This window comes from Acanthochromis polyacanthus, chromosome 2 (genome assembly GCF_021347895.1).
Source record: "Acanthochromis polyacanthus isolate Apoly-LR-REF ecotype Palm Island chromosome 2, KAUST_Apoly_ChrSc, whole genome shotgun sequence".
Lineage (NCBI taxonomy): Eukaryota > Metazoa > Chordata > Actinopteri > Pomacentridae > Acanthochromis > Acanthochromis polyacanthus.
The window spans coordinates 28,216,509-28,232,859 of record NC_067114.1 but is presented as its reverse complement, the minus strand read 5'-3'; the positions used below and the strand labels follow the sequence as shown (position 1 = coordinate 28,232,859).

General features: G+C 39.4%; 1 protein-coding gene across 4 annotated transcripts in view; it reads left to right on the top strand.

Annotated features, from left to right (window-relative positions):
• The window catches only part of dpy19l3 (dpy-19 like C-mannosyltransferase 3), a 106,432-nt gene that overhangs the window by 25,730 nt on the left and 64,351 nt on the right, over positions 1-16,351 (top strand). For 2 of the 4 annotated variants that reach the window (XM_051944933.1, XM_051944932.1), the window contains exons 3-7: positions 9,007-9,097; positions 11,163-11,284; positions 11,853-11,998; positions 15,480-15,603; positions 15,802-15,936. In XM_051944933.1, coding sequence (XP_051800893.1) covers positions 9,007-9,097; positions 11,163-11,284; positions 11,853-11,998; positions 15,480-15,603; positions 15,802-15,936 — 618 coding nt within the window. Of the gene's footprint in view, positions 1-5,109; positions 6,082-9,006; positions 9,098-11,162; positions 11,285-11,852; positions 11,999-15,479; positions 15,604-15,801; positions 15,937-16,351 lie in introns of those variants that run through there. The other 2 variants (XM_022212475.2, XM_022212474.2) reach the window with 2 other exon arrangements.

Genomic DNA, 16,351 nt, shown 5'->3' with positions numbered 1-16,351 from the left:
CAAAATTCACAATGCCATCCACCCCAGTTATAAATAAGGGTTTGGTACATTTTTAGCTCAGCGGAAAAAAACCCTAAAATATATCAAATACGTATTTTTCTTTCATTTTTTGGGGAAAATGTCATTCATGCATTTAAGAAGGTATGACTGACATATGTGCTCTCAGCCATATACACTACCGTTCAAAATTTGAAGTCACTTAGAAATGTCCTTATTTTTGAAAGAAGAGCAGTTTTTTGAAGAAGATAACGTGGTTAATCAGAAATACAGTCTAAACATTGCTCATGTGGTAAATGGCTATTTTAGCTGGAAACGGCTGATTTTTAATGGAATATCTCCATAGGGATACAGAGGAACATTTGCAAGAACCATCACTTCTGTGTTCTAATGGTACATGGTGTTAGCTAATCGTGTTGAAAAGTTAATTAGTGATTAGAAAACTCTTGTGCAATTATGTTACCATATGAATAAAAGTGTGAGTTTTTATGGAAAATATTAAATTGTCTGGGTGGCCCCAAACTTTTGAACGGTATTGTGATAGTAAGATTTAAAAAAAAAAAGTCCTTTGAGACAAGTGTGCCGTGTTTATGAGTAAACGTTAAAGGCAGCAATGCAGTTTAAGCTTTAGAACTGCATAAATGAATGTTGTCTGTCTTCACATCCGTCTTGTTTTAATAACCTTTACTGGAGTTGTCATTGGACAAAACCACCTGGGGGCTCTGTACTTACCATTAAATGATTGAAATTAGGAATGGATTTCATATTCATAAGTATGTTGTCTTAATAGCTTCCTTCAAAGCCACTTACCATTTTTCGTTTTAACAGTAACTGTGGTCTTTGTTTACCTCAGCGTCAGAAAGTCACAGGCTTTATTTAAAGCAGGCTAGTATTAGAGGTGGCCTTTATTTTAATTCCCACCGTTTGATAAATGTAATTGCTCATGTTTTGATCTGTTCCTGTTCAAGTTGCTGCATTATGCTGTTAATACAGGCTCAACACGTCCGTTTCAGCATTTTAACAGACAGAAACCCCCTATTTCTTAGCAGGACTTGTATTGTTAAACATTTGAAGGCATACCATATGGAATAACAGCTGGGTGAGATTAAAGGAAGACAGTTGGCTGAGACATGAACACACATACACCCACAGTGACGGAAACAGGACAATAGTACTTTGGAAGAGTGATCAAGAACAACAAAGTGCTGAAAATAGCATTGCTTATATTGTTGGAATCATTAATCATTGAAGTGGTAGAAATGTACATTATGATTAACATTAATGGGTATCAAATAACAGTCACCAGGGGTTCATCTGCCATGGGTTTTTGATCAGCCTGTATTCAGCCCTGGCCTTCATTTGTTTGTGTTGACCATGCCCCTGGCCATTATCCGGCTTTAAATTGACTGCCGGTTTTAATTTGAGGAAATGGTTCAAGTCTGTCTAAATCTGCTTGAAAATTCGAGTTTTACAGTTTGGTGGAAACTGTTTTCTGCCAGCAGTAATTGATAAATCAAAACTAGCAACAATTCCACGGCAAAGAAACGTCTGTATATATTGGTTTCGATTTGGAAGCACTGTCCTAATCACAGGATGTTCACTCCTTTTTGTCTAGAACTGAGGAGCCAGTGAAGAATAATAACAAACAATCAATTTATCTCATCTGTTGGGAATTTGCATTGCCAGCCAGGTGTTTCATCTGTTTCTCCTGCAAATGTGAAATGCATCTCGACCACATAGAGGCGGTGTGCACAGGATAATTTGTGAATGTCAGCACGGAGACAACGAAGCACATTCAGTTAATTGGGACGAATCTATATGGACACAGTTATTTGTCCTGTGCTCCCTTTTTTTCCAGTTTGTGTGTGTGAAGGGAAACAGACAGATGCTTTCATTCATAATAAATACAGGTCACTTTACAGGCCTGGTGAACATCTTCCCGAAATGTTCCCACATAAGAGGGCTCCTGGCTGACATCATCGCACATTGCATGCATGTGAACTGTTTCCTTCTGTTAATGCTATCAAAGTGACTGCCAAAGACTGTGTTCACACAGAGCAGGCTAAAATGGAAAATGGTAGGGTCTAAATGAAATCAACATGCATCCACATTAGCAGATTCACACTGTTTATCTAAGGATATCCTTTAACATTAGAATACCCCAACAGAGAAATGTCTTGTTCTCTTGGTTGACAGAAGTCTGCAACATGTCCAATATCTGGTGGGAGGGCAGACATAACACCTTCAAGGCAACAGTATATGGGGTTTTGACACTCTCTGTACATGTTTAGAATGGAAAATTGCCCACTACCATCTTTACCTTTCACTCAGCCAGGTGTGTGAATATGAGAATACACTGGATTTGGCTCTGTTTTTTATTTATTTATTGCTCTGCTTTGCTTTTGGCAAGATGTGGAAAACTGAGTGTGACTTTTTTTTTTGGAGGACTGACTGCAATCACTTTGTACAAATTAGTTCTCTTTATATAACCTGGCCCTTAGGCTGTGTTCAGAGTCAGACAGACATTAACACAGCTCCCTCAGTTGTTTTTAAAAAGAATTTTAATATATGTGAGTGAATGTAGCCTGTTGCAGTCGCTTCTGCCAGTTTTCAAGTGTTAATAGTTTTTTCTTTTAGCTTTCAATTGAGTAGCATTAGTTTGGATTGCAGCTGGTGGTTTTTTTGTGGTATACTTTTGCTACCACTTTTGGTCAGTGGTGCTACATTGCGACCAGAACAACAGTAACAGGCATTTGAGCAGAAATCAGAGGTGGACACACAGAGGGCAACAAAAAAAGAGACACCACCATGACGAGAAGATATACGGCTTATGACCCTTATGCCTTCATGGGTGATGGAAGAGTCAATTGCCCTCTTATGGAGTCAAAGGGACCTCTGTGACTTGATGGGTGTTTCACAAGGATGTGGTTACTGGAATTTGATTGGATTCCATCATTACTATCGACCATTTTTAGATGATTTGGGTTCCCTCCATCCATTCAGCCATTTTCTTCCTCTTCTCTGGGGCCGGGTCATGGAAGCAGCAGATGAAGCAGGTCATTCTAGATATCCCACCCCCCAGAAATGCTTTCCAGCTCTTGCTGGGAGATCCTGAGGCATTCCCAGGCTAGATGAGATACATAATCCCACCAGCGAGTTCTGGGTCTACCCTGGGGTCTCCTCCTCCAACGGAAGCCTCTCCAGAGGCATCCGAATCAGATGTCCAAACCACTTCAACTGGCTCCTTTCGATGTGAAGGAGCAGCGGCTCTACTCCGAGCTCCCTCCGAATGTCCCAACTTCTCACCCTATCTCTAAGGCTGAGCCCAGCCACCCTATGAAGGAAGCTCATTTCAGCCCCTTGTATCTCTGACCTTGTTCTTTCGGTCACAACCCAGGGCTCATGACCATAGGTGAGGGTTGGAACTTTGATTTTGGTGACATTATTAAACTCCTAGTGGCAAGGAGAAAGGTTATGGGTTCTCTTCTTTTATACAGCAAATGGTGTGCTTCTGGTCACATTGCAATGCAGAAGCATATCTGCAGTCCACATACTGAGCTGATTATGCCCTCTTTATGGAGTTTTTATATGCCATTGTAGTTGTTGTTTACATCCTTTTCCCTAGCAACCTGACACCTATGTCTGACAGTACTCTGTAACAATACCTGGCTGCATTTTTTATTTAGTTGTTATCACTTACAGATATGTTTTATCTCTTTTATCAGACAACCAAATAAGCTTAATATTGTGATTTTTATCAGCTCATAACTCATGCAAGTGCTATTTTTAAGATTCTAAAATTATCTAATGCAGGTAATGACAGCACATGAATCGTGCGTTTTGATAAATTATAATTTGTGATTGCAGAGAAAACAAAAGGTGAAAGACTTATTTTTTTTAAAAAACTACACCAAGACATATTCCTCAAATGTGTCAGGGCCTTCTTTTTTTCCAAGTTTTGTTCTTCATTACACTAAAACTCAATACCAGCATTATCAGATCATTAAGTTGTGGAGGCAGATCTGGATTTTAAAAACTGCCAGCGCACTGGAGGTGAAAGAGCCTGAACAGAGGGAAAAGGAATTATTTTCATATAAGGCTGGGTTGCTTTGGATGTGCTCAAAGTCTACAAGGATTACATGCTACATTATCCATCAACAAATGCAGCACTTTTCCCAACCACCAAAAATGCTGCACTGTGTGTTGTACAGCTAACACACAGTTTAGGTTGCTCGCTCTGGCCTTCCCTTGAACCACTTGCTGCTGTTCCGTCAGCCAGCTAAGATGATGTATTTAATTTCCTGCCTGTAGAGATCCACTGTCTCTTCCTATCACTTTCACTCTTCCACTGACTGTCTCACACACACGCATGCTCTCGTGTCATTAGGTCAAGTAGGATGGCAAGAACTGTCAAACATGCTGGAAAGTAATCTGCAAGTTGGGAGTCCTGCCTGCCCAGTGTTTGCACTTGTTGCTACTGATCTGACCTTACATGACTGATGGTGGCAGGGCAGTGGGAGACTGAGGAGAAGCTGTAAAATAAAGGGACAGGTTGTCAAAAGCTCACATTTGAGTGCTATCAATATTAACGGGAGACAAAAGGGTCTAGAGGTTTTTCTTCAAATTAAATTCTTCTCACTCCTTCACCATTCCTCTCTCTCTCTCTCTCTCTCTCTCTCTCTCTCTCTCTCTCTCTCTCTCTCTCTCTTTCACATCCACACTTACAATGCTTATTATCACCCCCCTCTGCTGGCAGTGAGACAGCTGGCTAATCTGAACCCCTTGAATTCATCAGGTGTGAAGTAATGTCCATGCCGACCGCAGTGCCTAGCCGAGTTTATTTCAGACATGTGCTCACAGCTGAACGCCGGTTCCAGATCCACAAAGTCTCTGACAAATGTTCCCTACATTTTCCGAATGATGTTCCAGCATGTTCCCCCTGCTGCTCCCCCACCCCCACCTAATCTTATTCTTTTCCTGTATGCATGTGTGTTTTTATAGACAAGAGGTCAACAGTAGTAAACTCCCTTCTCTTTCCCTCCCACTGGCTGCTCCCCTTATCCACAGCCTGTCCTGTTGTTCGCAGACGCACTGAGGCTCAGTCCTTATGTTTGCTTTTCTCTTTGTACTTAGTCGCTGATTTGTTGAAAAAGATTGCTCTCAGTTTTTAAGTTTCTGGTGGAGTTCAAGGGAGGCAAAGGCCGGACCATATTGAGACTTTAAAGGACATGAGGCAAAGGGAAGACGGAGTAATACTGGATGGACCCTCGCTTGAATTCTTCATGCACCACATCACAGAGATGGGAGTTATTCAAAGACTTATAAAGAGGAAATGTTAACCGAGAGGAGAGGACTGGTGCCTTCTGAGAAGTGAACTAGCTTTCAGGGTAATGAGCAATGTGTGAACTTGTTAACTAGCCCTGTTCTCTTTGACCTTAATTTAAACTGAGGATTAGTCATCTCATCAGAATTCTTGGTGAAAAGCCAAGGCTTGTTTTGCCTCGGGCAGACTCAAAAGAAGGATTGGGAGAAAAAGTAGCTGCTCTTTCCCTCGGAGAAAGCTTTTGCATATCCTTTGGCAAGCAACTTAAAGCATTTAAAAAGCTAATTTATTTGGACTGACTTCAAGAAAAGAAAAACACACCACATTGACATTTGTTTCCGTAATGGATTTGGATTAGTTCTAGCTTAACCCAGGAGCATGACGTTTATCTACCTGGATCCAGCTCATCAAAGGATCCAAGAAGTTATTGATAATCTCTGTTTTCCCAGGCAATGGAGCTCCGTAAGAGAGTTAAGCTGAGCCATCTTGAACATAATTTGGTGTTTGCGCAACTTGCACCAGCTGAAGGGAGATGCAACAGTACCGAGACAGCGTTGCCACACAGGAGAGGGGCAGGGAGGGGGGTTTCTCTGCTTGGACGATCCGGTACTTGTTCCGGTTCAGACATTCTACCCTGGTGGCCTTGGCAACAGCGTGTTTCCATGGCAGCAGGGCTGTTACTGGCTGGGCTGCTGGCTCTGACTCAGGCCTGGTTTGTCAACGCCATACATGAGAATCTGCTGTGGTTCTCTCAGCTCAAGGTAGGAGTTATTACTTAAATTATTGAAACAATTCCAGTTTGAACCTTTAATAAACCAAGGACCTTATAAACAAGCTCTGCCTGAAATAACAGCCTGGGATATGAGGGTTCAGTCAGTAACATGGTATGAATAAAAAAACACACACACCCCTCAGAAGTACAGCCTCAGTTCACAGTAGGAGTTTGTGCCTCGTCTTCATTGTGAATTCAGGTCACGGTCAGAGCAGTTTAATTCATGTATGCGGTGTAAACAGTTTGCAACACAAATGAGCACAAAGTCGCTTAAGTGTGTAATGATATAAAATGTACCACCTTACAGTAATAATATCACTTCTAAGTTGAGCAATAGGATGTTTGTTCTCGTGTAAACTAAGAGTTTAGATTTTAAAATAGAGCAGGACCTAAATGCTGTAAATGTTATTGCATCTTTTATTTATTTGATTCAAATCTTGCATTTCTTCAGGACTGATGTTCAGTGTGTCTCTCATCAAAAATAAGAATGCACATACATCCAGTCCTCCTCTGCTTTTAGCCCAGCAAACTTCTGTTTTGTCATTCTTCAGAGACAGTTTTCTTTACAGCTGGTCTTTGATGGAGTGTTTGTACTGCTCTACCTTTCTCCTTAAAATACCGTGAATGTGTTTTTGTGGATCAGGTGACATAACTGGCTCGGTCATAGTTCTCACTTCTTTTAGAGAAACTCTTGTGTGATTTTGCCGGTTTGCTTTGGATTGTTGTCCAAATATATACTGGAATATACCACTTCTGCCAAGCTTCTGGAGACTGTGAGTCGTCTTGTCAGGTAATAGTTTGATATATCCACAGACATCCATGGTGCTATATATACATGTCATCTACCCAACACTTTTACCCTTCATGAAGCCACATATCACACTCACACATCCATGCTTCACTGTTAGGAATATGCATTCACTGTGGTGGTCCTGGTCAGATGCACTCCAAACATGCTCGACCCCGTCTGACCTGAACAGATTTCTCTTAGTCTCATTTGACAAAAAAAAAAAAGCTCCCGTTATTCATTTAATCTAAATTCTTGGTGACACTAATTTTAGCTTCAGTGATCACTTTTTATAGTTTGTGTATCATTGATTGCAGGCATATTCAGTCTTGTTGCATTGAGTTTCTAATGTATTGTATTTTCAATTTTGGTGAAAACACAATGTGGCAAAAACTGTAAAGTGTTGTTATACACATCTCTCTATCTATCTATCTCTCTATCTAGTTCTGAGTCATTCTAATTCTTTAGGAAGGGAAACAGCTAATACAGTAGTTCTCCAGTTGGTTACTCATATTGCAAGGCATGGTCAAAACCAAAAAGCTTAGTGAGCTTGCTATTAGGACCTATCATCCACAGAGGAAGGCTATAAAGCCATATCCAACTGTTTTCATGTGCCAGCGGACACAGAACAAAGAAAATCAAGATGTGTAAGGAGTGCCACACTGTGAAAATTCTCAGGCTTTGTCAGAAGCCAAACCTGCACAGCAAATAATAGAAATATAAGAGGTCAAGAAGAATGTAAGGATCACCTCCAATACCATCCTGATTAATCTGAGCAGATCTGGTACCAACATGTCAAAGGCAGCGCTCCAGCAGACACCGCACAACCCTGGTCTCTATGAATGCTGACAAAGGAGGACACCTTTTCTTCAAGGCTGGACCACAAAGCTCGCATACCCTTAGCAAAAGCTCACCTGGTCGAAGAAGAAAGCTTTTTTTTTTTTTTTTCATCATTTCTGTGGTTGGATGAGGGGAAAGTGGAGTTTTTTTAGACCCACAGATGTGAAGCATTCTCCCAAGAAGACCATCCCCACAGTGGCGGAGGGATTGTCATGCTTTGTGGATGTTTTTCAGTCGATGGGCCAGGAAACCTTATCAGGAAATATGAGAAATCCCGTATGATTGTGGAGGAAAACTCAAAGCACACTTCAGTTTTGTTTTTTTGTGTTTTCTTGTGGACAAGATTTATTTGAGAATGGAGGAAAAAAATCATATTTAAAAGATACTATGAATGTATAGACTAGAGGAGATGTCAGTTAACCACAATCTGTAGCTACACACTGTTTCCTTAGAAGAGGTCTAATTTAGCAGGGGGACCATGGCTTTGGAGGGTCCAGAGGTTGAACTCAGCTTTTTTATTGTTTATTTTAAATGTGGCTTCATGATGGATTTGTGATCTTTTCAGTACAAAAGTTGTTTAAGTTGCAATGTAAATAAAAAGGAGTATGTCTGTTTGCTTTCATTTATTCATGTAGCTGACTTCCAGTATCAGCAGATTTTAGTGGCCCAAGAAATGTTGTGTCCATTACATGGTCTTCTTTTTCATTTTATGAGGGCTTAGCTATTAATCATAAATTATTGCTGAAGAAATATAAGATAAACTGCACTGTAATAATACACAGAAATATGCTTTGTGTTTCAACAAACATTGGATTTTGAGATCCTTTGGACTGCATTCATCTGGAAGGACAATAATACTGGAGAAACCATTTGATAGACTTTCAGTTAAACCGCATAAGAGATTTGGTAAAGAAATCAGTTGCTATAGTGAAATAATTTCTTTTTTTACAAGCACAGCTGGAAAATGTATTTGCAAACCAAATATGATTGATTAATAATTAGCTTAATATTCTGCAGCTGGTTGTTCACTGTTTGCTCTCTCTCTTACCCCCCGATGGAACAGTAATCATGCATGGCAAGCAGGAAGTCTCGGGGGAAGACATTCTCCAAGTGCACACACACTGTGTTACCTGTCTGCTTGTTACTGTTGAGGATTATGAGTGTTTAAGCTGCTTTGCTTCTATCCTCCATGTTTCTGTCATGTATTGCCAGGATATCTGTTTTCCATATTACAGAGAACAGAAGTGTTTGGATTTATACGACCCAAATTTTCCTTTTTGCTTTCAGGAAGTGGAGCGGGAGATCTCCTTTCGGACTGAGTGTGGACTGTACTACTCCTACTACAAGCAAATGTTGCAGGCCCCTTCCGTGCAGGAAGGTATGCATTGTTTGCTGTGATATATATGTCATCCTATAAAAAGACTCAATAGGGTTATGTTGGAATGCCTTTTGAACGTCTACACTTGATATAAAAAATCTGAAAAGAAAAAGGAAAAAAAATTTTCTGTCTAGAATTTCCAAAAATTCTTTTGTGTCAGTGTAAACATTTATATATTTGGATACCAAATTAATATCCGGATAGTGCCGTAGCGAACGAATATTCGGATATTCGGGATATTCGGGTCCAGCCCTAGTTATTTCCATCGCTCACTCATTTTCTTGTACCCATCTCCTGACTTATGCTTTTCAGTAACCTTTGCACAGAGTTGCTTGGAGTTTTCTTTTGTCTTCATGGTGTAGTTATAGCCAGGAGCAATGATTCACCAGTGACTGGACCTTTCAGATGAAGTGTCGGTAAATTACAATCACTTAAGATGCATTCACTGCACTCAGTTGTGTGATTTCCTGCACCAACTGGCTGCCCCTGTCTTTAATTAGGTGAGCCACTTTGAAGTTGGTAAATACTTCCAGTGACTTTTTAAAAAAACGTTTTCTGTGTTATATGTAATGTTTTTGTAAATTCTTGTCAAAAAAGCTGAAAGAATTTGACCATAATTCAGTGTGGAAACGCAATAAAATGGGGAAAACTGCCACGGGGGTTGAATACTTTATAAAGGCGCTACATTTGAATTCCTTTTGCTTGAATACTGTTTTAAAAAGATTTAGGTGGAATCGATAAAACCATCTAATTAAGCTAATGATGGCTTCATTCATTGACCTTCTTTGCATCACTAGAACCACAAGGTGGCTTTCTCTACCCACTCTTGAAGAGAGAAGCAATTTTTCACTCCATTTTCCAGCCAGACCAAACAAATCACTGCAGCTTCTCATGACGCACAGTCTGGTCTGAGAGAAATTAGTCTAATTATTTTGTTCCCATTATCATGTAAAATTCCTAGTTGGAAATGGGCCTAATTTTCCACTAAGGCAATTGGGCTTTAGTCTAATCAGCTGAGGAACTGGCTGACCTACCTGTCTATCTCCCTCTCTGTTCACTTATTTTTCTGTCACCACAGAACAGTTTGATATGTTGAAGCTACAGCAGTTAAAAATGTTACGAGCAAAAGACTGAGGAGAAAAAATATTCGGAAAGAAGAACAAATGGCTTTACGGCATGGAATGGAAAAAATGCAAAAATAAATGACTGATATGGGAAAGGAAAAAAGTGAGGGGGGAAAGGAAGCAATGATGGAACAAAAATGATAGTAGGAGGCCTCATTGAAGAAAAAGAATGGAAATAAAAGCACAGAGAAAAGGTATGAGGGCAGAAGGGAAGTGTTAGGGAACGAAAATAGATAAAAGGATTTAGATGATGAAGGAAGGGTACAAGGAATGAGGGAAGAAATTGGTTAAAGCTAAAATGACTGTTCAAATGAACATCCTATAATCAAATGAATAAAGTAGAGTGGGCCATGTGTGTGGGTTGTAAAGTGCACTTTACTTATGGAAAGCAGTGCTGGTTTTTATGTTTGTACATGGATCAAGAACACAGCTGTGATCAAGCTGACATGTCCCAGCCTGCAGCAGAAACTCAGCCCTTGCTTCTAGTTAGGTGTCACACTTTGTTAAAATCAAACCAAATACATAGTTATGATACTGGACTCAGTGCCTGCTTTGGAGTAGTGCCATCGGTATGTGTATGAGCTCATATGTATGACCACGTGTATTTTAAATTTTAGGAAATGAAACAGAGTTTGAGGGATTCCAAGGCTGAATGCACTGATGGCCTCGGACAATCGCTGTGCTTTCAGCAATTAAAGAATTTAAATCCAGGCAGAACGAGCCGTGGCTTCAGTGGCAAACCAAAAATTCCAAACACTGGTATTTCTTTTAACAGCACCACTCTCTATAAATGAGCCAGCTTAGCTTTGAGAAACATTCCTACCCCTCCCTCCCCGGTTGTCACAAAGCCAGTAGTAATTGATATCAGTCTGTGTTGCGTTGAAAAAAAACAGGAAAGTAATAGTGGCATTTTAAATGTGTGTGTTTGTGTGTGTTCCTAGGGCTCTCAGAATTGATCCATGACAACTTGACAGAATCCAAAAGGACCATTAATCTCTTGCAACGAATGAATATCTACCAAGAGGTCTTTCTCAGCATTCTCTACAGATTGTTGCCCATACAGGTACCCCAACACTCTGCTGTCACCTCTTCATATTAGACTTGTAAAGCATGAACAATTAGAGGAATGCCTGCCACTGTGACAAAGAGATTCTCATTTCATTTTATCCCACCAATATAATCTTTCTTTGGTTTAAAAAAAAAAGTAGTATCATGATGCGGTATTTTGAAAAAATATGTATTTTTCTTTTGTCATTATTATTAACCACCCATGTTACTGTTGCTGTTTTAAATAATAGTCATATTAGGAGATTGCCAGGTGTTTGAGGTGCTGTGGCATTTTAATTTTTTTTTTAGCTTTTGTCTTTGGCACTTACACTTGTCACACTGGAGGAAAAGGTTTCTGTATTGGCATATCAGTTAACTGAGAAACTGCTGCTAAGCTTTGTCAGCCATCTCGCTGTGTGACAAGAATGTCAGGAAGTGAAATATCAGACCAAACTCTGAAAATGCCACAGTGTTCTTGAGTGCCTGAGTCAGTTTTCTGTCACTGCAGTCAACTGTGTTCATTGGCAGTGCCTAATGAACTAATGACTTCCTTGTGTGCTTGTGCGTGTGGGTGTGTTTTCCAGTCGTATCTGGAGCCAGTGTATTTCTACATTTACACCGTTTTCTCGCTCCAAGCTGTGTATGTGATTGCTTTGTACCTCACCGCGTGGCTCCTGTCTGGTTCTTGGCTGGCTGGTACGCTCACTGGGATCTGGTACATCCTTAACAGGTGAGTGATGACTGTGAGCTCATGTACTGTCTGTGGATGAAACAGTGAATAGAGAAGAGAACGGTCCCTTTCTACATGCACCTGGCTTTGTAAATGCAGCATTTTTCCTGCCCAAAGGAATTTTTTGCATTTCCCAGGGAGGTTTTATGCAAACCCCCAAAAGAGGTATTTGGCCATCGCCAAAGGAAACTCTCTACTGCCAATGTAAGAACTGAGAATATTATATTTTATTTTTTCACCCAGTTATGCTAACAGGGGCTTCATTTACTCAAACATAGTAGACATTTTAGTTCATAAAATGTTCAGAAATAGCAGGAACATGCATACATTGCTGTCAGATAAAAGCAGACCCTTTGCGCTACACTTGAGGGAGGATATAACCCTGAAATTTAATGGCAGCTTTATGTGTCAGTATAATCACAATAATTTTTTTGTTAGTTTTTATTTCATTCATTGACAAAAGACAAAAAACAGAACCCACTTCAATGCATTAGAAAAACAAAAGTTTCCAAACTTCTGAGTGAAAGGGAGCAGAAAGAAGAATAACCTATGTGATCGGCCCCTTTATAACAAACAATCGTTTTACAATGAGCATTAAAAATAAACAACAGAAAAGATGACAAAAAAAAGAAGTCTGAGAGGCCTGCACGACCACTCTCACTCATAGCGGAGTTTTCTCTCATAACAAACGCTATGATACTCTCAATTCATTTCTTTGTATTTTAATTACATTTTAAAATCTTGCGTGGGATTTCGATTCTTTGGATTCCTTGATTGTTCCATACATTGACCCGTTTTGCAGAAGCGCATCGTTCCATTCATTTGGTCCTAAAGCTTGGTTTTCCAAAGATCTCTGTTTCTTTTAAGTTCTGCTGACTTTCTCACAGATCTTTCTTCATTAACCTCATACATAATTTGCAGAACACTATTATTTACTATGTTGCGGAATTTCAACAATTTTAACTGAAAGAAAAATTAGTTTGACGGATTTGTCGATTTTTTTCGACTGATTAGTCTTATGGCTCTTTTTCTGTAAAATAGAAATTGACGGGACATTTCTCTTACAGACATTTCCTCCAAACTTCAACACAGTAGGTCAGATATGGAACAGTAAGAGAATTATATAATGCTTTGCAATACAACAAATCCTTTACTTTGTAAATTAAAATTTTTTTTTGATATTTTTACTTTTGTATAATTTACCTCTGATTTCCAGTTCAAATTCTCATCAACCATGACACCCAAAAATAAGGTGCATTATTTCTCTAACTCAAGATATCTTTCAGGTGAATCATCTCAAATCTTCACAGCATATACAGTGAAACTACCAAGCCTTATGATGCTATTTGTGTCAAACAGTGCACAAGTAGCTGATAAATCCAAACAATGATTTTACGATTTTACAATGTTTGTAAAATGGTTCTTCATCCACTTTCCTGCTCAGGATCAAATACCCCAGCTCACCTTTACAAGTTTCTTGTCGTCACTCACATCTTTATTGACAAGAGTTTCTGTTTTCAAAATCACTCTTATTATTTTCAAAATCTATGTGAGTGATCTCATGTTTTAACTCTATAAAATCCCAATTTTTAGCTAATTTTCTCATTCATGTATGCACCGGTTATTACTTGAATCACAAAATTTACTTTAGTACCTGTTTGAAAATCATACAGGTACTAATCGTGCTTTTGTAGAATACAGTGTCAGAATTTTGACCTCAAGTCTAGAAAGAACTCCAGCTCTCCTGCTTTTTCTACACCATACCAAGCTGTAGTTCTATTTTCTTCCCTGTGTTTAATCTCTGTTTATATCATGCTGTTGGACATGCTGCCATTATCTACCATTTTTTGATACATTTATGTCTTTATTTGTTACTTTTCATCTCAGATTAACCGATAGATCATGTAATCGTCTTTAAACTAGCCAAAAAATGTAGGAGGCACTTAATGATATCACACCAAGTAAAATAATCAGTATAATGGACTACATGATTATATAATTTAATCAAATATTTATATTTGTGGGTCTCCAGTGCGAGTTTTTATAAATGTGTTTTTGATTGAAGAAACCGGCAGAGGATTTCACTGTCAAAATCAATATCGTGTGAGCAGAATATGAATTCAGTGAAAGTCAAAACTTAAGGTCAGAAATTGCAGAAAGACCAACTGATTAGATTTTGGCAGTGATGTGTCTTATGGTTTAGATCCACGGATTTGTCCAAGATTTCTTATCATTGCGAGATAGCGGCATGACGTCACTGTAACTATGATAACAAGCTGCCTGCTGACGATCACATGATTGCGATGCTTCTACAAATCCATCGCTGCGGACTTATCGGGATTTATCCATCGAAAATGATACGAGGAGCAACTGACTAAATTGTGGGGATGTTTCCAAGTCCCATCAATTCTCACAGCCCGCTACATGTTTAAGTCCGGGGATTCGGTATCTGTACATAACATACACATGCATAACACACACCTGTGCTCAGCGCAAGGCCATTTTGTTTGTGGGAGCATCTGTATTAAATGGCCACATTCTGTGGTGCTGTGATTTCTGCCACAAATTTTTGCAAGATTTCAGCTGTCGGAAATGATGCAATGACTGAGCAGCGCTCTGTGAGTGCTTTTCTTGTTATATTATATGCAGATGTTGCTGGCAGCCAGATTCAGTGTTCAGACAAACCTAGTGATTTATATATGTCTTACATTTAACAGATTGTGGTTGTACTGGACATCTCGTAGACAAAAGGCCCTTTCCAGTTGCATTGTCTTCTTGTTTCTTTAATATGAGTTTGTGCTGCCTGACATCTCTTTGGATGTGGGCTAAAGTTGGAATGCATTCAGAAACCCTGCTGGCATTTTCTCTTCAGTCCTTCCGGATCAATACAGGGGCAAGATTTCCTCACTAACCTCTGTAAACTGTACTCTGTACTGTTTCACTGTTTACTTATTTACTTATTTATTACATCTTGCTTTTCATTTACTTACTTATTATATTTTGCTTTGTTTTTGTTGCTGGATGCTTTCGCTATCTTTGCTGCAGTAACAGTGCAGGGGTTAAGGAAGGGTTATCTAGCGTTATCTTAAAGAGTAAAACAGAGAGCCACAGAGGTTTAAAACTGCAGAAAACTTCCAAAAAGAGCTATCATTATCGAGAAAAAACTGCATAGTTTGAAGCATATTTCACTTGAAACTCACTGACCTTTAAATATTGCAATAAGCCATTATAGTAAATTACATTCCAACTTTTCTGGCTATCAGTGGAACAGCTGTTCACTCCTTATCTTATCCTCTTATTCCTCTGATTTTTTTTCACCCCATCAATACACAGGCTGCAGGAAGTTGTAAGCAGATAAAAATGTCATTTTAATTTGCTTCATGTAAGTTGTGAGGTGGACAGTTTGGTACTACATCATTTTCAAAACCTGTTTTTTTTACTCTGCGCATCACTTCTTGTCTCATTCTCTCCCTCCTCCCAGGGTGGATACCACTCGTGTAGAGTTCACCATCTCCCTCAGAGAGAACTGGTCATTGCCCTTCTTAGCGCTGCAGGTCACCACTATCACCTGCTACCTCAGGCCTCAGCTCACTGCCTTGCAGCAGGTAAGCACACAGACCTATACCAGATCAAAGCTATTGACCATCCTCACCATACCACCTGGACTTCGCACAGTCAGTCAATCTGTTCAATAATTTACCATCTCTAAAAATGCTAGCAGCATGCAAGAAATAGAGTGGTATGCCATTAGTATCCAGTTAAAATATCTCACCTGTGGTTATTTGTGTCTTCTCTCTCTTCAGAAGGTGATGGTGTGGTTGATGTACGTGACCACGTTCTGTTTCTGTCTGACATGGCAGTTCAACCAGTTCATTCTACTTGTTCAGGCTTTCATCATTTATACCCTTGACTGTGCTGACTTCTTAACAACTACACAGGTATGGTTATGAGAAGTAGCCTCATGTATGTATTATAATGACTGGATACTGGACTCAAGTAAGAGTGGCACCCATTCTCTTGAAATTTCGTTGAAAGAGCATACAAATTTCTAGCTTCCAGGATCATTTCCACTTGACCTCACCTGCTCAGTCCATAGTCTATTCTAGGTTGTGATAAAATCTGACAAATATTAAACATTCATGGATTAAAATGAATAATACAAAAGAGTGAGAGCTGAATGTGTTTCAATTCTAGGTGTCCCGTCAACAGTTTCACAGCTCTCTCTCTCTTTTTTTTTTTTTTTTTTTTTTTTTGCTGGTGGTCCATGAGAGAAGTTCTTGTTGGAGTGCAAGTAATGTTTTTGCTGCAGAACCACAAGTGGCCACTGGGAGATAGTCACAGCAAGGTTGAGTT